Source organism: Hippopotamus amphibius, chromosome 17, assembly GCF_030028045.1.
Source record: "Hippopotamus amphibius kiboko isolate mHipAmp2 chromosome 17, mHipAmp2.hap2, whole genome shotgun sequence".
Taxonomy (NCBI): domain Eukaryota; kingdom Metazoa; phylum Chordata; class Mammalia; order Artiodactyla; family Hippopotamidae; genus Hippopotamus; species Hippopotamus amphibius.
In genome coordinates, this window is record NC_080202.1 from 48,646,301 (window position 1) to 48,673,392 (window position 27,092).

At 34.4% G+C, this 27,092-nt stretch overlaps 1 protein-coding gene across 16 annotated transcripts in view; it reads right to left on the reverse strand.

The window, feature by feature from the left end:
* The window catches only part of TANC2 (tetratricopeptide repeat, ankyrin repeat and coiled-coil containing 2), a 342,062-nt gene that overhangs the window by 198,988 nt on the left and 115,982 nt on the right, over positions 1-27,092 (reverse strand). For 10 of the 16 annotated variants that reach the window (XM_057716527.1, XM_057716530.1, XM_057716524.1 and 7 more), the window contains one exon: positions 26,740-26,922. In XM_057716527.1, the coding sequence (XP_057572510.1) occupies positions 26,740-26,848 (109 nt within the window). In that variant the 5' untranslated portion in view covers positions 26,849-26,922. Of the gene's footprint in view, positions 1-24,995; positions 25,116-26,739; positions 26,923-27,092 lie in introns of those variants that run through there. The other 6 variants (XM_057716534.1, XM_057716532.1, XM_057716531.1 and 3 more) reach the window with 2 other exon arrangements.

Below are 27,092 nucleotides of genomic sequence, written 5' to 3' on the forward strand. Positions count from 1 at the left end.
CTGTACTTCCAAGAAGTTTGAACATACAACTAATCAACAAGTGATCTTGACCTTTTCCTTTCCCCAGTTACTTTTTATATCCTCAGTCATTACAGCCACAGACTTTCTACATGGCAAAATTTTAGACTAGATTTCTAATATGATTTTATTTTAGTCTGCACACTGATGTAGCAGTACCTGAATTCTTTTTTTTTAATTTTTAAAATTTAGAAATTTTTATTTTTTATTGAGATAACAGTGGTGTATAGCATTATATGTTTCCTGTATACAACAGTATTTTTCTACTTTTGTACATGCTCCAGCAGGCTCACCACCAAAAATTTAGTTTCCATTCATCACTATACAGTCGATCCCCTTTACTCACTTTGGTTTCCCTCCACCGCTTCCCCTTTTGGTAACCACTACACTGTTTTCTTTTTTCTTTTTTTTTTTAAGAACTTTTATTGAGATACAGTTAACAGACAATAAACTGCATATATTTAGTGTGTACAATTTGGTATCCCAATCTTCCAATTCATTCCTCCCCAACCCTCCCTGCTTTTCCCACTTGGTGTCCATGTGTTTGTTCTCCACATCTGGGTCTCTATTTCTGCCTTGTAAACTGGTTGATTTGTACCATTTCTCTATACTCCACATATATGTGTTAATATATGATATCTGTTTTTCTCTTTCTGACTCACTTCACTCTGTAGGACAGTCTCTAGGTCCATCCATGTCTCTACAAATGTCCCAGTTTCACTGCTTTTTACAGCTGAGTAATACTCCATTGTATATATGTACCACACCTTTTTTCCACTCATCTGCTGATGGAGATTTAGGTTGCTTCCATGTCCTGGCTACTGTAAATAGTGCTGCAATCCTGTAAATAGTGCTGCAATGAACACTGGAGTGCATGAGTCTTTTTGAATTATGGCATTCTCTGGGTATATGCCCAGCAGTGGGACTGCTGGGTCATATGGAAATTCTATTTTTAGTTTTTTAAGGAACCTCCATACTGTTCTCCAGAGTGGCTGTATCAATTTACATTCCCACGAACAGTGCAAGAGCATTCTCTTTTCTCCACACCCTCTCCAGCATTTACTGTTTGTAGATTTTCTGATGATGCCCATTCTAACCAGTGTGAGGTGATACCTCATTATAGTTTTGATTTGCATTTCTCTAATAATTAGTGATGCTGAGCAGCTTTTCATGTGCCTCTTGGCCATCCGGATGTCTTCTTTGGAGAAATGCCTATTTAGGTCTTCTGCACATTTTTTGATTGGGTTGTTTTTTTTTGAAATTGAGCTGGATGAACTGTTTATATATTTTGGAGATTAATCCTTTGTCTATTGATTCATTTGCAAATATTTTCTCCCATTCTGAGGGTTGCCTTTTCGTCTTGCTTATAGTTTTCTTTGTTGTGCAGAAGCTTTGAAGTTTCACTAGGTCCCACTTATTTATTTTTGTTTTTATTTCCATTACTCTAGGGCGTGGATCAAAAAAAGATCTTGCTATTATTTACGTCGAAGAGTGTTCTTCCTGTTTTCCTCTAGGAGTTTTATAGTGTCTGGCCTTACATTTAGGTCTTTAATCCATTTTGAGTTTATTTTTGTGTATGGTATTAAAGAGTGTTCTCACTACTCTGTTTTCTACATCTATGTGTTTTGGTTTGGTTTGTTCATTTAGTTTTTTTGTTCATTGTTGGTTTATTTGTTTTTTATATTCCACATATACCAAGTGAAATAATTCAGTATTCCTTCCTACTTTTAAACATTTTAGTTTATCAAACTGTGCTATGAGCTTAAAAAAACATGGTGGAGAATCAGGCCTATATACCTACAGCTATAATACATCACCTTCCACAGCAATTTGATTAGAGCTATTTTCTTTTAAGTAAATTCTATTTAGTCCCAGTTCTAGAAAAACCTTTCCTGGGTTTCTAGTCAGTATTTTGGCTTTTCTGATCTGTTCCATGTTTCTCAATTTGAACTCCCTGAAGCTTACTCTTCACTGATGTCTGACTCTTGTAAACTTTGCTAAATTCACTTTTCTGCAACGTTGAAGGAACAAAGAGTTAATGTATTTTGGTTTCAGATTCTTGAAAAATAAACTGATTATCACTTATCCACAGATTTTAGTGGTGGTTATGTGTATCAATGTGAGCTGCAGTGAGTTATGTATATTACAAGTATTTCTGAATTTAGTGTTTTATATACAGTTCCAACTAAATCAGAGCTTTAAATTCTTAGGGGAGTCTCAAGGCTGAAATAAACTACTTTGCTCTTAATTACTAGAACTGTCTAGGAAAAATAACCACAATAAAACATTTTATTATTGTATAGATTCAATTATAGTACAAGTTAGGTTTGACAATGTCCCCTGAAATGTAAACTGACAGCGAACTAACAGATGTATAAAGTCCTTGTCAATACTGACTCCTTTTAAGAAAATAATTAACAAATAGCTAACAAAAGAAAATCTTTTATTGTGCTACCTAAATGAGAAAAAAAAGGTGGTTAAGATGAGAAAAACAATTCAAATACTGAAGGAAAAATAGAAACAGCTTTCTCAATTTTATTTCCTATTTTATAATTGTGTAGACATACAACAGAGGATTACTACAGGGAAATAGGAGGTGGTGACTATAATTTATTTTTCCAATTTAATTGGACTTATAACAACAGGTAGAATATACTGTAGATACAACATGAAGTCTCTCGCACTTAGTTGTTGCTATGTGTTTCCGTGCATAGGTGTACTTTACACTTAGCAGCTCTATCACATATTTCTGTATGAGCTTTCAAAATGATTTACACTGTTAGTAATAAAGATGACTCACAAGTTTTGTATGTCTAACTGTGAGCATATACTAATGGTGTAAGTGCTCACTATGTGCCACACACCACTAGACACTTGACATACATTGTTTGCTTACCCTCAACATTCTTGCAAGGCAGTTGCTCTTATTATGCACATTTTGTAAATGAGGAAATTGAAACTCACAGAATAGGAATAACTTGTAAAAAGTCACACAGTTGGTAAGTGGTAATGCTGGAAGCTGAAGTTTGTATGTCAGACTACATAATCCAGGAACTTAACTAGTTCTATAAACTGCCTTAAAGTATGCACTTCCATCCAAAGGAACAGAAGATTCTTTATACACAGCTCTCTGGTTTGCTAGAGGGCATTTAGGCTCAATGGATAGGAGTGACATGTAACTAAACACAAACCTCCACTTAGCGTTAAACATGGACCAAAGTCACATGAGATAAGACCAGAATGCACAGGTCTGTTCCATGCTAATCTACAGCTTGTCTCATGACTCTCCCAAACTTGGTCAGGGCTGTCAAAAAATATGATGGCAATATCTATACTAGAAGCCCTCTCAACCTACCCTGATAGAGACTGGCAGTTGACCAATTTATCAAAAACCTTGGAAGAAGTAGGAAAAGACAAAAATGATGTATGTGTGAAGCTCTTTAACTTAATATGTAAAATACATTTATTCATCAAACTTTTAATGTGAAGCCAAAGCCTTTTTGTTTGCATATCAGTTTCAATTTTTATTTCTGGCATAAACTGCATAAATGTATTCTATTCATTTTATTTAAAATAAAACAAAAACGTAGACAACCTAAGTATAGGTGGATTTTTGAAGTGTTTTTTTAATTGAATAAATTTGACATGTAACATTGTGTAAATTTAAGGTGCACAGCATGCTAATTTGATATATTGTGATATGACTGCTGATGTAGTGATATTTATCACATTATGCAATTTTAGTGCAGTATTATTGTCTATATTCATTACACTGTGCATTAGATCTCTGTGGCTTATTTACTACTCATTATAAGTTTGTACCCTGAAATATTAACAACCTTACCCCCCATGTAGTGTTTTCACCCTAATTCATTACAGCATTTTTTTAAGCAAATTACCTTTACTGACATTTTAATTGATTCTTCCCAAGCTTTTAGCACAGCTTTCCTAGGAACAATAACTTTATAAATGTTCTTCCTGCATTTGTATTTCATTAGTTAATGGTATATATAATTTAACTGTATTATCATAATAGGATAGCCAAAGGGCATTAATTTAACTGCCTCTCAGTAAGCACATGCCACTACAGAGATAACAGAAGTATGTGGGTATATCAGACGGTAGTACCTATTGGCCTATAAAATCAACCTTGTCCTGGTATCAGTCAGTAGGTGTCAAAACGGGAATGGAGAGCATTGATCCTGCAAGTGGTTAGGTGAAGGTCAGTTAAGAAAGCATCTCCTGTACCTGGCTGAGCTAATCTACCCTGCCCAGGGCACGATTATATGCAGAATGCAGATGAGGACACAAGATTGGACTCAGATGCTTAACTCAACATCTTCAGACGTCACCATGTCTGTAAGGCACCAATTATCAAGACTGAGATTTGGAAATAAAAACACAGAGAATAAAATTCTGCCAATCCCCTATAGTGATTAATGAGAGTCAGTGTCCATAATTAAAAGGACAGAGATGACCTAAACAGTGACGGAGGGGAAATTAAAGCATGGATAGATTTCCACAGAGGGGCTGTTCACACTTTGTCATATTTCATTCTCGAAAACTATACTATTTCTGTGACATTCTGCTAGCTATATTCTTAACAATAAGCTATTTGAGAAGTAAAGGGTCAAAAGCAATACTAGAAACATAAAACAAAGCCATTTCAGACAGATAAACGCTGACCAAAAAAAATGCCTTTTCAAAATCCAAGGCATAATCTAGGAAATATTAATCAGAATTAAAATTAAATTAAAATTAAGTCAGAAGTAGAAGAGGTAGCCCATGGTTCAATGTCACATTGCACAGACAAATAAAATATAGCTTAAAATAATCTAAGCTAAATAGATATTGACATGTCTACAAAAACTGTTCATTAAAGCACTGATTTATCCTCAGAATGGGGGAAAAGTAGCAAATACTAGGCATCTAGTACAACAAAGAGAATTCCACAACACAACAGAGAAGACCTAGTGGAGAGAATAAGAAAATAACAGCAAATTTTAATCTCGGCTTTGCCAAGTTAAATCTGACCTTTTTTTGGTACTTAAAAATGAGAAACATTGTCATACCTGCAGTATGTCCCTAACCTCGGGCTTAAGAAAACTGACTTCATACGTCAGAGCAACTGTTCAGTCAGAAGTTATTAAATAAGGTCAAAATTGGCATGAAGAAAACTATTTTTTCGTTTTCTAGGCATTATAATGTCTACAGAGAATCCTAAGGATCACAGTGGGGAAAAGGAGCCTCACTCATTTGTCATACTTACTTCTAGCCTCAGTTTAAAAATGTTTACTATCAGCATGATCAATAAATAAAATGGTGAGTAGAGCATTTTTAAGATTTCACTTAAAAACAAACCTCAGTGAGCAAAGGCTCTAAACACTATACGAGGGTTATCTGCTTTGGTCTGCTTGGCTGAAAGTATTCAAGTTAAGAATATTATTGAAGCCCTAGGTAAGCTCAGAACGTTTTATTGATCAACAAATGTCTATTGAACATATGCTATGAATATCTGCTATATACTAGGCACTGCCCTAGAGACTGAGGATATAATAATAAAGAGGATATCATTTCTGCCTTGGAAAGAGACAAGAGGTAAATTACACACATACTAACTAATAACAAGTTAATAAACCCTATGAAGTAGATATTATTACCTGCTTTTTATAGATGAGGAAACTGAGGCACAGAAGAGGTTAAATTACTTGCCCAAGGACACAGAACTAGTAAGAGTCAGCCAGGATTCATATCCAATTAGTCTGGCTCCAGAGTCCACAAACTATGGTATACAGCCTTTACACTAAACTAAATTGGCAAATAGTTTAAAACTTACATTGTAACAAATGCTAAGATGGCAAAGCCCACTGTGCACTGAATGTATAACTTTACCATAATTCTAAGTTTGCCATCATATCATAATAATATGACAACATATTTATTCATACTTTTTTGGAAGAGGGTTCTTTTAAATTAAACAAAGAAGGGGAAATTATACACTTCTCAGTTGTTTTTGTTTGAAGATAAGACCAGTTTTCACTGGAAGTAATATAAATTCATAATGAAATACTCTGCACATTAATGGCTACTGGATCAATGTAACAGAGAGAAGTCAACACCAGTACCCACTGTTCTTGACAGCAAGATGTTTTCTAAATCCAATTATGCTTTAAACCTTCTGCTCTTTAACCACTCTCTGCTCGCTTTAAAAACTTAACCTAACAAGTAAAAGTGAAAATAGTTTTTCTTCTCACTAAAGGAAAAACTGGAAAAGTAACAAAGGTACAGAAAGAGATAAATAGGATCTTGAAGTTGCCAATGAGTGACACCATCATCAATTACTATTACTGAGTACTTTCTATCTACTGGAGGCTGTTGTAAGCATTTTATCTGTAAAAACTCACTTAATCCTTACAAACCCTATGGGAGTTGTCATGTATCTATTTCACAGATGAGAAAACTGAAATACAGACAGGTTACATGACACATCCAATATCGCAAAGCTAGTTAAGTGGCAGAACCTGAACTACTACACCATATTACAGGAGATGATGGAAAAACAGCCATCTTTCTTTAGGGATAGCTTCAACTATGCTAAAATAAAAAATGGGATATTTATTGGGGTAATGATGTTAAATGGAGAGGAACTTATTCTACCTTCAAAAGCTTTGAAGAGTCTTATATGTGACTATATATTATAGACACCAAAAAACTACTAGAACTCTAGAAGTGTATTCAAGCTGTGAATGTCTCATTAGATGCTTCCTTCCCTCAGCTCCACTCCCACCTGTTCTGTTATGTAGCTTTCTCCTCCTTTCTCTTCTTTAAAGAAACAGAATACAACTGTTTGCCTAACGCAGACCACTGCAGCTAGGAGTTTGGACTACAGCTCAGGAAAGCAGAAAGCAGATCACATAACAACAATGGATTCATGGTCCCACGTGAACCTGTGTTCTTGACTCTTGACCTCTAGGTGAATTTGAAAACAGTGACTAAATATTCCCCAAAGCCCTCTCAAACCTCAGCTTCTGTAATAGTTATAGTACCGTGATTCTCCCAACACCTTTCAGACTACTGCTTATTCATCTCATCTGTCTTTTTAACATGGGTTTTTCTCTTTTGGTCCCTTAAGTGGGATATTCCTTAAGGGATGTCCAAGAGTAGGAACTACAGTTAGAGAAAGACCTAAGTTGGAATCCTGATCTCTTATGCCTAAATTGCTTAATGGTTAACCTGATTAGGTCTTGTTTTCTTCACCTAAAAGACCATGGCCATAATAATTCAAACTGTTACTGAAACGCTCAAATGAGTTAAAGTTATAACGCCTGGTAAATGCTTGTAAAATATTTATTTCCCATCGTTTTCTGTTTATTTGTTCTATTCTCATTCTTAAGAGATCTTTTACCTATTCTTAGCATTTTAACTACTCTACGGATATAACTTCCAAATTTATATCCTAAAATCTTATTCTCATTAAGTGTTGAAACTACACTGCCACTCTAATATCCTGCTATCACCTTGAAATCTATGTGTCTCCTTCCCTCAAAACCAGCTGTCTTAATCTCTCTGTTCCTATTAATGAAGCCACCAATTCCCGTTCTTAAAGTCTTGGATTCATCTTGGACAGATCTTCCATATTCCTGGAGCCTATAACTGGTCAGTCACCGGTTTGCTTATTCCTCAAAATCTTCTTCTCTTTGTACCTTTTTCCACTGCTACCATTTTGGTTTACCATTGCCCCAAACCAAAGGCCTCCTCAACCTAGTCTGGGTTTTCTCTTCCACAGCATCCTTTATGAAACTTCTGTTCACACAAACTGATTTACAATTTGAATGTGTCCCGTACACTCTTGTTTCAAGTTTTTATTCCAGTCACTTTATCATTTCACTTTCTAATCCACATGATAAATACAACATTTTCTCTCATTAAAAAACAAAACAAAACATACTATTCTTTAAAATATTAAAGCACAACTTATTTGGGGAATTAAAGTGTAACTTTCCCATAATCGTCTGGAATGCCCAAGTGGTTGCTTTCATACTTTGTTCTGCACAGTTATCCATTCTTCTTTCCTTTAAATAACATAACCTCCTTTGTCACTTATTTCCTTACACATGCTCCTTAGAACACTTACTTGTTGCACATGATTTTGTAGGAGCTGTGTAAGAAAAAAGGGGGGAGGCGGCTGATGTAAGTTTTAGAGATGCTAGGTTAAGCACTTAAATAGGTTCCTTTATTTCAGGACTTCTCACGGCTTTAAAAATGCTAAAACTGTTAGTTCCTCCATTGCCGTTCTCCATTTCTGACGTGAAGGTATTCCTTTCTCATCCCACTACAGCTTGACCCAGCTCCATACCACTACTACTCGCCCTTTTGAACTGAGTAATAAGCTTTCAGCTTTTACCAGATTCATTTTTCATTCCTGCCTCTTGATTCTCAATCTATTTCTCCAGAGAAACACATGTCTTTTAATAAAGGATCTTTGTTTCTCAAAAAATGATACCCAGACCAAGAAATCTGAGTAGTATGTCTTAAACTTGGGAATTCATAAGGATAAGCAGTAGTATGTTGGGGTATGCAAATTTATAGGAGAAAATGTGGCATATTTTCTTGAGAAGTTGAGTTTTACTCAAAGATTTTTGGGGGAAATGTTTTTATGATTTTTTAAAAAATGTAGAATGTAGACTGTTTTAAAAGGGAGTGTATGAGACTTCCAAGAAATTTTCAGATTTGCTTTTGGATGCCCCTTTAGGCTACATCCCATACCCCTTTGGTATGCATTCAAATTCCTATGTCCTAAAGGTACTCCCAAGGAAAAGTCCAAGAACTTCTGGACAATGGAGAGAAGGGTAGAGAATTATTACTTAGAAAATGTTTCCTTTGTGCTAAGTACTATACTAGATATTTCACACACATATATAACATATATAATATATATATTATATATATAAACTCACATGCATATATAAATTATATATATATATAAATCTTTCTTAATGCCTACAACAACACTACGAAAGGCATTATTTCATTAATTTTATAAAAGAGAAACTTAGAGAGGTAAACATGTCCCAAGCTGCAGAGCTTACAAAAGTGATTAAAATGTTTTACTATATAATGTTGAAGTGTAAAAAAGACACATTTATCATAGATATAGTATGACTGATGCCCATGAGAGAAAAAAATAAGCAGGAACCACTCTTTTAAAATAATTTATCACTAGTGTGAGACTTTCAATCAATGTAAATCCTGAGAGCAAGGAGGCAGCTATTTCCCAGTAAAAGCTTATTAGTGGTACTAGCACTTTTCCAGATATTCAGAAATGGTATCAGGATGACTAGTTTAAGTTGTAGTTAATGGAAACTAGGGAAGAAATCTAAGCCTTTTATATTTATAAATTTTATATATTATTTATTTACTAGCACATTTCCCCCAAATGAAAGCAATTACTACTTTCAACTAAAATTTTACTCAGCTATCTGTTATATGAAAACTATTATAAAGACTTTAAAGGATTTCAGAAAGTAAACCTGAAGATGTCAAACTATTTTGAAACTGAGAGGTTAAATTTTAAGTCCAAAGTATGAGGTTTAAGTTCTCCACAGAACGCTGCCAGTTAAATCTGTAACTTGAATCTCTAGATACTAAAATAAACCGATGGCTCTGACTTTAAGAAAACCTAGGATATGATATACAGATTCACCAAATCAACTTAACTGCAGAATCTCTCAAAATAGGAAGCGTCACCAGTGGATTTTAAATTAGACAATTTACAAATATATACAACCTTTCAGGAATATATACGTTAGGCAAGGACCTAAACATTAGAAGAGAAAAAAAAAAAAAAAATCACAGGATGTGCCATGGAAGATTACTTTAAAATGGATAAATCTGTTGTTAAAAACACTATCCTTATTAAAAATATCCAAATCAGTCTTTGTTACTGTTAATAAGAATTACAGTTGCAGAGATAATGGAGTACAAAATCCTTTGTATATATACAAAGGATATAAAATCCTTTGGATACCAAACACTTATGAGGACAGACTAGTCAAAAAGGAGTGTTAACTTACAAGGTACACAGTTATTAAATATACACAAATTTTAAAATTCATATTTCTTGCATGGCAATGGCTAAAATGTGAATCAATTTATTTAATCTATGAATTACAGTCTTCTAAATAAAAGTAAAATATTACTACTAGCGACGGAAATGACAGTAATATAAGTGATTAATACTTTCATTATCCTTTAACATATTAATTCTCCCTATTTAAAGGTTTCTTAAACATTGGGCAAAGTCATATGTATAGACCTATAGGCAAAAATCTCAAAAATGGAAGAAGGAATACAAATCAAAAGGCAGTAATGGCAAACACTAGTAATTTACATGTAAAGTTATAGCAATTTAATCTAAATTAAAGGAACCAGTTATGTCCCTGAAGTCTATCTATGCTGAACAACATGTATTTAAGAAGAACAGTTTAAGAGGACAAATAACTGCAAGAATAAGCCCAGATGAAATGCCTTTTTCTTTTGTGAGGTGGCTGAAGATCAGTCTAAATATTCTAATTTTGAAAAATCAAGTTCCTACTTTTAGTACATTTCTAAGTTACCATGGTCAGCTGAAGAACTAAAAAGAAAAAATAATTAAAAGCCAGAAAATGGACAGTCTTATGAGAAAATTTAATTTATAACTTCAATTCCTCTTAAATTGATAATTACCAAATGGTCTAAAAATACAAGAATGGTAAATCTCTAATTCACCTTTCTCGCTTGGGAAAACAGACAATGTAAATCAACATAACTAGCAAATAATGTCAGGTTAAAAAAAAAATCCTTAAACTATGCAAGAACATCCATCTGTAAGCACTTTAGTTAATGAAATAAGAAAGAACTGATGTATTAAGGAAAACTTACAAAATTCTAGTTTTCCATACTGCTCTTTTTTTTTTAATGTATTTTACTTATAAGGATATTGCAACAGAAAGTAGAAATCTATTCTGGAATCACAATCTAACAAAAAAAGGCAATCTGACCTTCACATTCCATTAAAACATTGAGTTAAACAGCATTCTTTACAACAAATTATTATTTTCAAAAATATGATACTACTTTAAAAGATTCATATATATACACACACACACACAAGTAAATGAACACACAATTAAACATTAAATAAATGTACCTAAGACCATTTCTTAATGGCTTCCCTGAAAACTAAGTGTAAAATTCTCTTAGGTTGCATTTCCTTTGCTACAAAGCTCAAAGTAGGCCTCAGAGCTCAGAAATCCATGTAACACACAAATACTCCACTCATTATACTCACAGGCTTTAGTTTTTCTTCCTCATTAGTCAATACTATATAGTCTTTTCTCCTGAAAACCTGAAAGGCTTCTTTTTATTCACCAGTCATGCTGTTATCAGATTTGACACGTCAGTAACCATCCACACTTTAATCTTCCCCAATCAGCAATTCACACTGCTCAGAACTTACTGTGCGTTACAGGTGATACTTCTTATAGCAGATGCTGGTTACGGTCCCAAAGCACAAGTGATGCTCCCAAAGGACCTTAGAACCCCTAACAACATCACCTGCTCCTTTTTGTATCCACAGATGCAATGTGGTATTTGTTCTGAACAGCTAATGATTTCAAGAAAGATTACACAGACGAGTTCTTCTCATTAGACTGCTTGACATGAGCTTATCCTTTCAGAATACTGCAGCAAATATAGATTGTAAGATTCCCTTAGGAAAAAAGAAATATTTTTATGCAATTTTTCTCTGTGGCGCAGTTTAGTTTACCCTTCTGTTAGAGCAAACTGCTGGAAGAACTGGTTCTTAGGTTTCTAATGGCGCAGCGTTAACATAGTGAATGATTCACGGATGTTCTTAACATTCAGGAGTAACACGGAAGGCTAGCAATGCAGCCCAGGTCCAGAGCTGATGAATGGTGCAGTGCTGCTGTTGTCATAGCAACCGAAGGGAAAAAAGCAGCACCATATAAGGAGCTGTGACATGGATTCTGGGAACAATTTATATTAAAAAGCTGTAAGCTCCTCATGCCTTAAAGCTATAAACTCCTTTCTTACTGATTTCTCTTCAGATTTTACTCTTCTGAACTCCTAAATCAGAACTATGTGAATATATGTTGCAAAATACAGTAACTAAATGAGACACTAACAAAAGAGGGCATATTGAGGTTTCTAAAAAGATTAACAATACTTTAGCAAGCTAATACGTGCCTGTAATACCTTCACAGCTTATTGGGTTAAGTGGTAAAATTAGACAGTGAGAAATAAGGAACTGCCTAAAATGTGAGATAGCAGAAAATTTATTTTTAAATAATTAGAGATGTTAAAAACTTGATTAAATGCCTTTCATTCAGATGGAGCATCAGATAGACCAAAATTGCAGAACCATCGACTGACTAACACAGTAGCAATGGTTTCAATTTCAAAGAGAGGTATACTACCTCCTATATTCCTTATAGATGCAGAAACATACAAAAGACACTAACTGCCCTGAAAATGCTCACAGCCTTCACGTGTGATCAAGGAAATTCCTTCCGTCAATCACTGGTGAGAAAGGATTACTATCCCACGCCATGCTTCTGATGGTCTTTCCCTCCTAGGCCTGGAGAACTTTTCTCTTAGAGCTTCTCCTCACCTCCCTGGAATCCAGAAGAGCCCCTTCTCTTTCAGTGGACAGCAAAACAGCTTCCAAAAAGAACCATGGGAGAAGGGGGAGCTAGGAAAAGTGTCAATGCGTGGACTTAGTAGTGGTAATGGCCCTCTCTCTGCAGTATTGTATACATGACTCTGAAGTGACTTGTTCAGAAAAAAATCTTTCACTAGGCTTCTGAAGCATGGTTCACTGGTACTATTCATCTAACAATAGGGCAATTCTATATGGAATTGTTCCATATCGTATCAATGTGGGTTTCTTTCCCATCACCACATATTTAATGAAATGTTCAGAAACAAAGTAAAGCAAAACATTTAGGTACATTTTTTATTATATTGTTCTCTTATGCGGGCAGCATTACCACTGTAATAATAATTTTGGTATAATTACACATTTATTAGTAATAGATTTATGTTGCGTTACTCTCCCTAAATGGCGATAACTTCAGTAAAGTGTGAGTAAAAAGGACTGCAATGTAGTAGGAAGGACATGCATTTGGCTAGTCTCCTGACTGTAGCTCTGATAATGGCTCAGTTGTTTACTAGACATAACCCTGGGTAAGTCACTTAACTCCAACCCTCAAATTCTTTATTAGTAAAGTATGGGTAATAACATATTTTCTACTTTCTTCCTAAAGCTACTGTGGAAATAAAATAAAACCATGTAATGCAAAGGCCTGAAATTCTAAAAATCCATGTCATCTTATTTAAAAATAACTAATTAAGTGCAAAGCAATTATATTCCAATAAAAAGCCAAAAAAAAAAAAAAAAAAAAACCACACACCTAATTAAGCAAAATAGCAAAGATGAAAAGGAAAAATGGATTTCAACAGAACTCAGCCTAAAGGAGTAAATATTCTTTCAAGCTAGTTTTTATGTTTGATTGACTATTTGGTGTCAACATATTGCATATATTTGTTGCAAGGAGCTACTTCATTTTAGAATTATAGTAAACAGAGATTCTGCGGACTGGTGTTAAAGGAGTATTTAAGATAATCATGTGGAAGTAATTCTACTGCCCCAGCATGACTTATAAACATCTTTAGGAAATGATAACTTGAAGATACAGAAGTATAAGCAATTTCTATAGAATGGTAATACTAAAGACCATGCAAAGTAAGAAAGTTGTCTCAAATGATCTTCAATTACTTTTTCTCTCACCTAACCAGAAAACTATAAGGCAAACGTTAAAATGAGCATTTACTCTAGATTTGAAAATTCCACAGACAGCACACCTCTGTTCTGATTCCCTGATAGTCTAATATATCTAGTGTTTTTTTTTTTAATCGAATATTTTCTTGCCCCAGTGGTTATTTTTGAGGGAAATTCTCTTTGTGTCTTTTAGATAGCCAATAACTCAACACTTCAGGAAAAAGAGGGCAAGTTTCCTTCTCCCCAAAATCAAGTTGAGCAGATCCATGCATTAGACGGATTCCAGAATAATTCTGGAAAAAAATGCAAACTTGGACAAAAAATCATTTTTACAATGACTTTCATTTTAATGTTGCTTATGCTCCGTAGGAGCTGACAGGGATGAGGATACAGTTAAGATACTTTAAAAGACAAAATACATAGGTTTTGCTTTGTTTTTGTTTTTTAAAAAATTGGGTTTAACTTAAGGTAAGGGTAGAAAGAGATTTAAGAGACTAAGCTATTCCCCTGACTAATTATTAACTCCCTTATGATTAATTTAGGTAAGTCATTCTAGACCTTACACAGAGTTTTATATTCTTTTTATTCTTTTTCTAATCTTCTCCCTTTATAAGCTTTCTCTAAGGAGTAATCATCAGTGCTAAATTCTATAGTACTTAAAGATAGGGTAACACCTATGAAGAGGTGAATATATGAAACCTCTATTGTCACAGAAGTCAGAAAGTATCCATTCTACTTATTATAGCAATTCAAGCTTTGGCCAAATATCTAATTTTGGTTTTTTCATTTCCCAGGAATGGCTACTGCTCCAGATCAGGACTTCAACTTCCAAGAGAAGAGTGATGCCTAACCGTGAAGAGAAAGAAATATATTCTTAAAAATCATACCATGTGGCTTCTACACATGAGCCAACTATTCATCTGGTCAATGAGAGAGTTTAAAAAACTGGCAGGGTTGGACATATCGAGAAGCAGTATTTCTACTTAATGAATGTTGTGAATGATACTTATGGGATTTCGGAGGATAATTTTTGTTACATACAGTTTTTACTTGCTTTGTTGACTTTATTACCTAACCCCTGAATAAAATGTCCTCAAATGTGTGATGCTATCTCTACATTACAATCCCAATATTTGAAAAAGACCATTAGCTGGCAGGAGGCTTTTTCAGAATGTTTTTATGGAGAAGTAGAACATAAAAGGGCATACTCAGCTACAAGACATACATATCAATCTCCCTTTCTCTCACTTAACTTACTAAACAAATCTTGAATTTATGAAACTCACTAAATGATATAGATGTACATATGACTTAAAAAAATAATCGCTTTCAGAAGCTGGAAATATAGACTTTAACTAGAAAAGGAGGGAAAACGTGGATTAACCAACCCTAGTATATATTAGAACACTGCTCATTATGTTGTCTAAACAAAACAGATCACTCAGATACACAGACGATTCTCAAATGGCCATATTTCTTTTTTTTTTAATGCAGCCAATTAAGTACATAAATGAATGATAATGGGATAATGTATTTATAATAAAGAAAATGTCCTTTGGAACACTCTGCCCTCTAGTGTTTAAAATGTTCATCAAAGAGGGAGTATTATGCCATGCCATGTATTTATTACTCTTACAAGCCGAGTACATCATTTAGGGCACGTAATTTTCTAAAATGAGAAAAAAAACACGATTTAGCATTAAAATAAGTACTGTTATAATGTGAATATATATTCTGTCCTAAGCTTTATGTAATCCCATACTATAACTTACTTCCTGTTTGAAGAGTCACTAAGAGGATTTCTTTTGAATCGTGGATATTTACTTATTTGCCTTTCGTGATACTTTGTGACTGAAGAGTATTACTGACGACCAACATTATTTGGTACCTACAGTCAACATCTGACACTTTTTGGACTGCTCATATTCCATAGCAGGTGGGTAGATAAGTAGGAAAAACAGGGACAATTAAGTTTAAAAATAGACCTCCCAGGAACTGTGCCAGAAAATCATGGTGAGTTTTCTGGGGAAATCACAAAGGAAGCATACACAATTAAGATTTTTTTTTTTCTATTAACTTCATGCCATCTTTAAAAGTGATACTGAACTCTTAGAAACACCACACAGTAGCTCAAAAGGATATCAGAGATTATCAAGCAAGTAACTACCATCTTTTTCACCTGTTAGGATTCCTTTTATTATTTCCTCCCATATAGACTTAAATTTTAAAAGATTTTATCTGTGAAAATTTTTATTTATTAATTTAAACAGAGATATAATAAACTATTAAATGTAGTTTCAAATAAATGTACATTGATCACAGAAAGGTGATATAATTTCATCCAAAACAAAATAAGCTAGCCTGTATAATTTTATGACAAGTAAATGCATATTTTCTTTTAGGCGCTTCCAAATATTGAAAATTATATCCAGGGTATAGTACTGAATGTAACAGAACTTCATGGTAGTAACTGTCAAATCATACTTAAATGTTTGACACAGTAGGTGCTAGGCACATAAAGAAACTCTATACAAACACTTCTATATTCCTCTCAGCCCTAAGGTATTATTACTCCTACTATACATATGAGGAAACAGAAGCTCAAAAAGTATTCATCTGTCCAGACATATAGCTTACAAATGAATGAGTGTGGAATTTAACCTGGTTCTCTGTCCAACTGGAAAGGCTGGGCTCTTGACCAGTATGTCACTGATCGTGGTTCTTTTGGGCCTAGAGTTCTAAGCCTTAACTCTGCCACATTATAGATACATCACTGTCTATAATGATAATATTTATCATTCTTCCATAAAGATCTGCTGACAACAAAACACAGCTTTATGATGGGTTCTCATTGTTAAACATCTTCCTTAATATTAACCACTCCCCGCCCCCGCCCCCACCCCCACCCCCCACCCCCAGGAACTGTGCCTACTGTCTGACCCTAAGATTCCCTTGGATTAACAGGTTTTACCCTTTTTCTGTAACACACAACCAATTACCTACTGCTGACCACCCTACGTTTAGGGTCTGTTTAGACCTCCTCTTAGTGACGGCTACCAGACTGTATCTTACTAAAGAGGCTTCTCTACCCCAGATCCTAGGTGTCCTTGATTTGACCCTTCATTGGGCCACCACTCTAATGGGAACGCTGGAAAAAGTCAAAATTGACACTTCATATTTTAGGTAAGCAGATAAAAAAAAAAAAAAAAGAGCACAGAAAAGAAGCTGTGAACTGACAGCCAGTAATTCTAAAAGAGAATACATCTTCAGAGTACAGATTAAAAATTAAGAAGTAATTTACACAACCACAAAGGTATGAAAGAATATAAAGAAATAAACATGGCCACACCATGAATTTTCTGATAAAGACAGATTTGTGTCCAAAATAGAAATATACAAAGAGAGAAGGACATAATCAAAGATGAAGAGTGGAAAACCCTCTACTTATATTGTCAAGGAAGAATAGATCCCGTAGAGGGAAGAGCTATGCTTTTAAGATAGCAAAAAAAGGACTGTTTGGATGTTTTTAGACTAAAAAGATAAACAAAGGAAGGCCAGATCCAGTGCATGGGAAAGGTAATAAAAGTAATGATTTTGTTCTAAGCTTCCATTTATGAATCAACTGCACTTTTCATACATAATATCTCATTTAATCCATACAATATCCTGTGAGGCAGAAATAACAGTAAGAACAATGAGAATAATAACATTAAAATACAGATTAGAAAACACACTCAGAGGACTTCAGCGGCTTAACCAAGGTCATACAGCTAATAGTGGCAGAGTCCCTGTATAACAAATACAAGTGACTCCAGAGTTTGCCACGCTTAACAACCCGCCTCCAAGCAAGAGACACAGAATAACTGCTCAATCCTTATTTTGCTTTAATCTTCTCCATTAATTATATTTAGAGATATAAATGTAAAATAACATTGTTAAGAAGTCACTGAAGTCCAAGTTATGAGTTTAAAAACATATACTTGAACTCCAGGCCCACACAATTTACATTTGAGTTCTAAATGAACATGAAGACAGGAACACGAAACTACTAATAGCAATCTTTGTAAACCCACGCAGGAAATTAGGAGGGCTACAGGACTAGAAAGTGGAGAATACGCACATTAAATAGTTTATACAAAATCTTTATAAAAGGAAAAATGCTGAGTCAATAAAGGGTCACAAAGAAAAGTAATTCCAAAATAATCTCATGTCCATTTTGATATAGTTACTAGACTATAAGATAAAGGAAATAACACAGACCTACAGACCTAGGACCATCTTGATACTGGACAGGTCTTTTTTTTTTATTAATTAATGAATTTTTAAAATTTATTGGCTGTGTTGGGTCTTTGTTGCTGTGCGCAGGCTTTCTCCAGTTGCAGCAAGTGGGGAACTACTCTTCATTGTGGTGCATGGGCTTCTCATTGCAGTGGTTTCTCTTGTTGCAGAGCACAAGCTCTAGGCACGTGGGCTTCAGTAGCTGTGGCACATGGGCTCAGTAGCTGGGCTCGCAGTCTCTAGAGCACAGGCTCAGTAGTTGTGGTGCACGGGCTTAGTTGCTCTGCGGCACGTGGGATCTTCCTGGACCAGGGGTCGAACCCATGTTCCCTGCATTGGCAGGAGGATTCTTAGCCACTGTGCCACCAGAGAAGTCTCTGGACAGGTCTTAAATGAAGTCTCTTAAGTTAGAGAAAGCAGATATGAAAATGGCTTTCTAGGATATAAAAGACTGCCATGTGAAAGAGGAGGTTCATTTATGTCATAAACTAACAGAACTAGAACTAGTAGGTGGGAACAATAGAGGGTATTTGCATATATGTAAACAGAAAATTGATGGTTAAAACAATTCAACAAAATAGTCTTAAGTACAAAGTAATGTTTGCCATCACTGAAATTTTTCACATAGAAGTCACTGACTATCCACTCAGATTGCCATGAAAATTAAATCTGCTCACTATGTAAATTATTTATACTGTCTAGAACATGGAAATAGCTCAATATACATTATCTATTATTACTATTACTATTATTATTAACTAAAAGTTTAGCAAAACTTGCCTGTAAAACAACCTGGACCTGTTGATTCTTAGGGTTCTTTGATTTCTATGGTTAATGGGTTAGTCATATTTTTAAGTTTACTTGAGTCAATTTGATAGTTTGTTTCCTTCCATTTATCTAGTTTTTATGTTGTTCTGCTATAAACCTGTATACCATATTCTGTTACAATAAAGAACATTATCAATGGCTATTTCGTTTCTTGTTCTATGTATCTTATATGTTATTTATTTTTTCACTTTTCTCTTTTCCACTTTGATGGAAAATCATACCTGTCAAAGATTCTTTTACTCTCTTAATCTTTTCAATGAACTTGTTTGTGACTTTACTGGTCAAGAATTTTTATTTTGTTTTTTAGTTTTCTTCATTTTTGCTGTTAACTTTTTGATTACTTCTTTTATGTTTACTTGTTCTATCTCCTTGAGTTAAATTAATAGTAAATTTTCTTTCAGTATGTCTTGTTTTCTAATAAAAGCATCCAAACATACATACGTCATACATATATATATACACACTGGAAAAACAAGAAATCAATTCGTATATGATAAACCTAAGGTGAAGGTACATCTGGTTCCTCCAGGGCAACTGTGACAGAGGTAGTTGCGCTGTTCCTTTAGGATTGCAGGGTGGTGAAGTTTCTGGCTGCAGTCAGACCCTCCTGGAGATTCTGAAAGCTATCATATCCCTTTGCTAAATGTCTTTCTGTTTAGACTAGCCAAGGCGACTCAGTCTTCTACAACTGAGATCCTAACCAAACAACCACTAAGATAGAAAAAGAAAGTAGGGGATCTGCTCATTTGCTTACCAGTTAAATTGTACATCAAAGAAAAGAACACCTCTCAGAAATCCTTTTTTTTTTTTTAAACACGGATGAAGGCTAACAATACCTATTTCACAGAAAAACTATAAAAGCTTCTTGCTGGGAATTATCCTCATTTGTAGTATATGCTGTATTTTTCCCAGGAAGACACTATTTTCTTCTAGAAAATATTAGTCTTCAAATAAAAAAGAACACATTGTAGGAGCTAATGACCATTTAGAGAGATACAAGGAAATGGGAAACTGAGCACAAGTTTGCAAGGAACGACTTCTCATAGGTAGGTACTGACCAGAGTTCTGTTGAAAAATACTATCATGGTTTCTTACAATCTTGCACATACGTGGCTAAGTCAACTTAGACCCTAAAATGTGAGTATCTGAGTCCAGAGGTTCCCATTCACTGCTGATCCTCCCCAGAGAATTTTGGCCCTTTCTCCATTAAGGGACATTTTGGCATTTTTGCAAACTTCACCCAGTAGTGGCTGAATAGAGGTAGGAAGATAGAACTACTGTATTTCAGTGGAATATACACAACACCACTATAGTTGCCTTAAATAATCCCACTATAAATAAATACCGTAATAGTATAAATAATGCTTTTACTCTGTATGAGTGACTTACATTTAATTATGAAAAAAATAGTAGAATAGAAAATTATTTGCTGTATACAAATTCAGGTTAATTTCCTATAAAAATCTAAAAGAACAGATTTAATTATGTTGCAACTTCAGTGCATGCGAACATCAAATAAACAGGTTTTATTTGATAATGTATGTTGCCATTTAGGTGTTCAAAATACACATACTGACAAAGACTCTCTCCTTAACTAAAATTTAGTCAGGCTGCTCTGAGCCCCCAATCTATCTATCTGCCTTCCTACCTATCTACACAGTTTTTAAAAGTTACACTCCATTTACAGTTATTACAAAATATTGGCTATATTATACCCACGTTGTACAATAATACATCCTTGTAGCCTATCTTACATCCAGCACAGACCAGTCATAGCAAGAATCCCCCACCCTGCTGTCTCCTTTTAGTAATTTTCCATCCACCGCCACCCTCCCCATCTTGCTCCTTGGTTGTAACTCCCTAGCTGTATTCGCTCTTATGCTACAGTCTGAAATAAATCAGATTTTGAAGACTAACATGATCTCCAGGCTCTTTATATTTCCAAACTGGCTTTTTAATAATTTTCTCATGACTATGTTTCCACTTTATCCAAGATATAAAATGAAAAGTAACATTTATCAATGTTTATTAAACATGCTTGGTTTTATGTTTAAGAAATCTTATTTAATCTTCATAGCAACCTTGTATTTTTTCTAATAAAATTTACTAAAGTACACCTTGAATTCCAGTGTTTCTAAAAATTGCAAATTGTTATATGAAGAACATATCACAAGTACACTACAATATATCAGACTATGTATAGGCTCTTTTTAATGCCAAAATAGCTGTAAGCAATTTTCTAAAGATGTCTCAGAAACAAGTCAATGATTCCATTTTATTAATAATGAAAATAATATTTTGGCTTTAGCTAGCATCTAAAATAACTAGACTGCAGCATGATTATACTGCTTATTGTGACTTATTTACCGTCTAAATTGGATTGCCACATGGTCATTACAATCTATTGGTAGCAAACACTTTAAAAATCAGGCCAAAAAACCTTCTCCCAGAGGCTAGATACTAATCCATTTGACATGAGTATTTTAAGGTTACTCCTCAAAACAGGAGACGGACTTACTTAAGGCAATTAAATAAATTACTTGTAGGTCATCTTCCAAAGGCTCAGAATTCATATTTGACAGCTGATAGCAAGTTACCCAAATCTATTTTAAAATTATAATAATGATCATTGCTAACACTTATTATAGGACTACTTATTCTATGCCAGACACTGTCTTATTAGCTTTACACAAACCAACTCATCCAATGCTCTTACAGTCCTATGAGGTAAATACTATTATTATCCTTATTTTAGAAACAAGGAAATTGAAGTGTAGAGACTTTAAGCAACTTTGCACAAGTTGACACAATTAGGAAAGGGCAGTCGGGGTCCATTTTGTTATACTGCCTCAGGAGATATATTGGGTTTTACACATAAAAATACAAACATGATAGAAGGGTATACAACAAAATTCACGTCATCCTCCTGCTTTTGGGTTAGAGCTATCGCATCTCCACTCCACCACCAAATGAACGCACGTGTGATGTGTGTATGTTTGCATATCATTTTAAAACACAAATAGATTACTATTACTGATAAATACTTATATTTTCACTTTTTACTACATAAACATTACATATACATACACATACACACATGCACAGTTCAAACTTGTTCAAATTTATTTGTAAAATAAATTCAACAATAAAACTGTGTCAAAAATTATGTGCATTACAATTTTGATACATATTTCAAACTATTCTACAAAAAGGGTGTACCGGGGGGGAATGAATTGGGAGATTGGGATTGCCATATATACATTACTAATAAGAAAAAAAATACCAAATTGTACACTTTAAATATATGCAGTTTATTGTATGTCAACTGTATCTCAATAAAAGTTTAAAAAAAATAAATCCTATTTTATAAATAAAGGGAAAAAAGGTGTAAACTATGAAAAAAAGGGGGAGGGTGTACCAATTTAAAGCCCTACTAACAGTATGAATACTCAAAATTTAACTTTTACTAAACCTACAGTGTACGTAACAGGCAAACAGTGTATATTCATTAAGTGCTGAATGAGTGAACTACTGGCACTCCCAATTTATCTATATTTTAAGAAGTATGCTGGGGGACTCGAGGGAGGGTGGGGGGGGGAGTCAAGGGAGGGAGGGAATACGGGGATATGTGTATAAAAACAGATGACTGAACTTGGTGTACCCTCCCAAAAATAATAAATAAAATAAAATAAAAAAAAAAGAAGTATGCTGAGGGGCTTTATGAAATTATGAACAAAAATAGCTTGGAAAGATCACTGAGTAAGAATCTAGAGGATGGTGGCAATTCCATCACCACAGTTAACTGGGGCCAACGATGCGTCTTTGCACACTCTCCTCCATGCCTCCCTCAATGCAGAGCAACATTCAACTAAGCCAAACGAACCTTGAGACTTGACCGACTGCTACGTCTTTCAGGTTCCCTATATTGCTGAAACCATCTGGCTGTATTTCTGTTACTTTTTTTAACAAAATGTCTTAAGTGATATACCAGATGCCTTGGGTGAGTTGGTTAAGTTCTCTAAATCTCAAGTTTTTCATTGGTAAAATGAGACACATTTGGGGTTTAAAGGCCTAGGTATTAATCTGGGCTCTGGCCATTTCCCAGTTGTATTACCTTGAGCAAGACATTCTACCTCTCTAAGATTTAGTTTATTCATGCGTCAAATGGAGATACACGTGAAGAACATAGGAGTTCACATGTGTATGTCGACAAAGCAGGGACTGAAGGAGAATTATTATCATTATTACTATTATTCATTACAAAGTATAATTTTTAAAACATGTGAAGTTTTAAAGTTCCAAATTGGTCTCTAATGTTAAAAGAAATTTTACAAAACTTCTCACCAAATTTAAACAGATTTTGTTAACAATAACAGCTAACACATTCTGAACATTTAATATTTGCCTACCACAGTTTTATGCAAGTATTAAGCAATGGGATAACCATCAATGGGTAGACTTGACTATCCCTGAGGTAGGAGGTATTGTTTACCCCATTTTGCAGATGAAGACACAGAAACAGGCAGTAGCAAAGCGATTTTCTCACAGCTGGGATATAAACCCAGGCAGTATGACCACAGAGTCTGTTTCTCTCTTAATCACTTTTACTATAACTTGTTTTTGTACAGTATAGAGCTATATATATTTTAAATACACATATTTAATATATATATATAATTAGTTTTCAAGCTTCAGATTACATGGCTTTATTCTTAAGCAAGCCTTTCCCCATTCTCACTCCCTCGAGACTAAAGAGAAAAAGTATTTGGAAATGGATCTTCATGTACACCTGTGTGTATAAGATGAATATGCTGAGAGCACAAAGGGTATATAATAATAGAAAAAGGTTACTCTATTATGTTTTACAAGATAAAACAAACAAAGACGCTTAACTGTCTTTTCAACACTCTATTAACTTGTTAGAAATTAAAGATCTATTAAAGATCAGGAAAACACACCCAAGGTTAATGGGATACTCTAGACCCTCATACTCCACTCTTAACACACACGTCATCAAGATATGATTAAAAGCTAAATCAGATCATATTACATCCCATTCCAGCTCTGCTTAAAAGCCTACAGAGTAGGTTCCTTACCAAGATCCTAAAAACCCTGGCGCCTGCCTACCTCTTCAACTATTTTATAATCCCCTCCCCTCTGACCTCTTTTGCTGAGGCCACACTTGCCTTCTTTCTAATCCTTGAACATGCCAAAGCTGCTTTCTGCTTCAGGAGTTTTGTTCTGGCTGTTCCCTCTGCCTGGAAAGCTCTGATCCCAGATCTTCCCATGGCTGGCTTCTTTTAGTTATTCAGGTCTCAGTTCAAATATCTCCTCCTCTGACTCACCCTGATCACTCCACAGAAAGAACCTATCTCTACCCCAGTCCTTCTCTATCCCTCTTCTGACTTTATTACCTTCATAGTACTAGTTACTATCTAAAATTATTCATTTATTGGCTACATATTTATTATCAGTCTCCCTCCCAACTGGAATATAAATACCTTGAAGGCAAGGGCCTCAACTGTCTTTTCCTCTACTCTAGCTACTGAATCTAGAGCAGTGCCTGGCATATAGCAGGTCCTAAACAAATATTTGTTTAATAATTAAGTGACAAGCACAGAAGAATAATGAGCAAACTACCTTGGCCACAGCAGAGACAGGGGACTAAATATTAGAAAGTCAGAAAGAAAACAGAAGATGACTATTCTGGCCCTCCTTATTCAGTTTGATTGTAACCCGAATATAAGAGAGATAAGGCAGTTGGAAGTGTAAGTGAATGGAAATGGATAAATTAGTAAGTGTAGCCTTAATGGCCATATTAAATTAATGTATTTTGTTAAGAACCATTCTCAGGAAGACATTTCTTTACGGTCAGCTAATCTTTTTCCATACAACATTCTTTTCACTTATTTATAACAAAATATAATTAGGAAAGGAAACTGATGAATAATCTACTAAATAATGTTTTTAATTTAAATTTCAAAGTAATTTTATTCCAGGTTAAAGCAGAAAATTTTATCATCTAACTTACTTTGCAGAAAATTGGCCACAGAAAACTTTTCAAGGCATCCTCTTTCAGGAGACAGATTTCTTTCATTCAGGTATTTTAAAATGCATTTTCAAAGTTTAAATTCTTAGCCTTTGACAATCTCTTCAGTAAATAAAACAAAATTATTTGAGAGGATACTTATATTTCAAGCACTGTAAAATTAAAACTGAACAGTTCATACATGTAATTAACCAAGTATACTCCATATTACTGCTTCCCTGTACCATCTCTGAGATATCAGGCATGTTGTTGACTTTCTTATTATATGTATATATCTTTTAGGTTACCTAAAGGTCATCTATTTGAGTTAAAGTTCAAACTGGGATAGGCAAATGGGAGAGGAAAGTACCGTCTCCAAAACCTCAGGCAATTCAGCTAACTTCTATAAGGAAAGTGAAATTTTTTTGCTATTTCTTCCAATATGTGTATTAAAATCACTTGACATCAGATTTGGTTATCTGTATTTTCAGTAATCAATAATATTTTAAACTGTAAGAAAAAGGGATTTCTAAGCACTGAAATTTTTATTCAAGCCCAATCACATAAAATTTATCCTATTTTTAGATAACAGGAGTATTTTAGTAAAATGTCATTAAGCTATTTTACTGATTTTTACCTAATGACCCAAATATCAAAGCAGACTCTGACTCAGTCATTTGAAGATTCCTAAAAAAACAATAAACAATATAAAAGGCATAACTTATGCTTTGTGCAGGTTGTAAAGAGGCATAACTTGCTTTGTGGAACTACAGAATAAAGAAATACTATTATTTTAATGAAAATTATAAATATTGTAAAAGTTTCAATCAAAATAGATGGAAGAATCTGAAAAATCTCATTTCCCCCCTATCATCTTATTTTCTTTTGAATTTGTCATTTGCTGATCAACTCTACTGTCTAACTCAATGCCAGACACATAGGAGGAAGTCCACATATCCTTTGGGAATGACTTCATTTCTTGCCTCCATATACTCACAGTCCATTCAACACCAGTCAACTTACTGACACTGGCTATAAACTAATAATGTTCAAAGAAATCTAACAAAGTGATCCAGGCATATATATTTTCGCACATTAAGTATCATTTAGTATATTAAAATTTCCTCCCTGAAAAAGCTTTAAGGGACAGAAGTTTATTTAATCAAGACACAGTTTCATACCTAACAACTTGATCTGACTGCACAGTATATACTGTGAGATCATATTAAAGTCCATCCACAACTTATGAATTACAGTAAATATCCTAAGAAGTTGGAGTACCATACCATGGAGAGGTAAATATCTAAATCAGCTTTTAAAAATAGGTATGAAATATACAACTCAGGATTTCAAACAAAAATATTACTGATATACCTTTGCTAAACTATGAAGCTTTTATTATTCTAAAATTACAATATCTCCATCTGGTAATCTGACATGATCAAGCTGATAAATGCATCAGGACAACAGTATATTCTGGCAAAACCGAAAATTTCCTGAAAGCCTAGAAAAATATGTCCACAACAGATGGATCATTTAGAAAATAAATATATCAATCTGTCAAACTGAGCACTATTCTAATTCCCTAAATTAAAATCAGCAGGAGCTCCACTTTCCAAGAGTCTGTGACATTAGTAAGGCCAAAGAGGAAAAACCTAGAGATGCACATAAACATATCTGATATGACCTAGAGTGCCATACTGTTAGGTTTCCTGTTAAAGATACTAAATTTAGGTAAAGTCCTTACCAGTTAACTTCTTCACAGGTTGGAGCCGAACACTGATAGACTGATGTGTGAGTAAGGGGGAGGATGGAAGAGAGCGAGACATGCCCTCCATAATCCGAATGTGCTGCATACCTTCACTCACTGGAAGTGGTGGGACGGCGTAGTCTGGCTCAAAAGCACAGTCGCTTTCTGTGGAGATGCCACCTGTAACACAGAAGAGGATGGGACAAAAGAGCTGGTGAGAAAAGATTCTTCTACTAAAATTCTTCGCTATTAAAATTTATCTTTTTGGATAATGCAGCACAGTATACACTGATACGGATTTTTTACTGTGAAAAGAAAATAAGCTTTTCTCAACACGCATGTTCATTTCT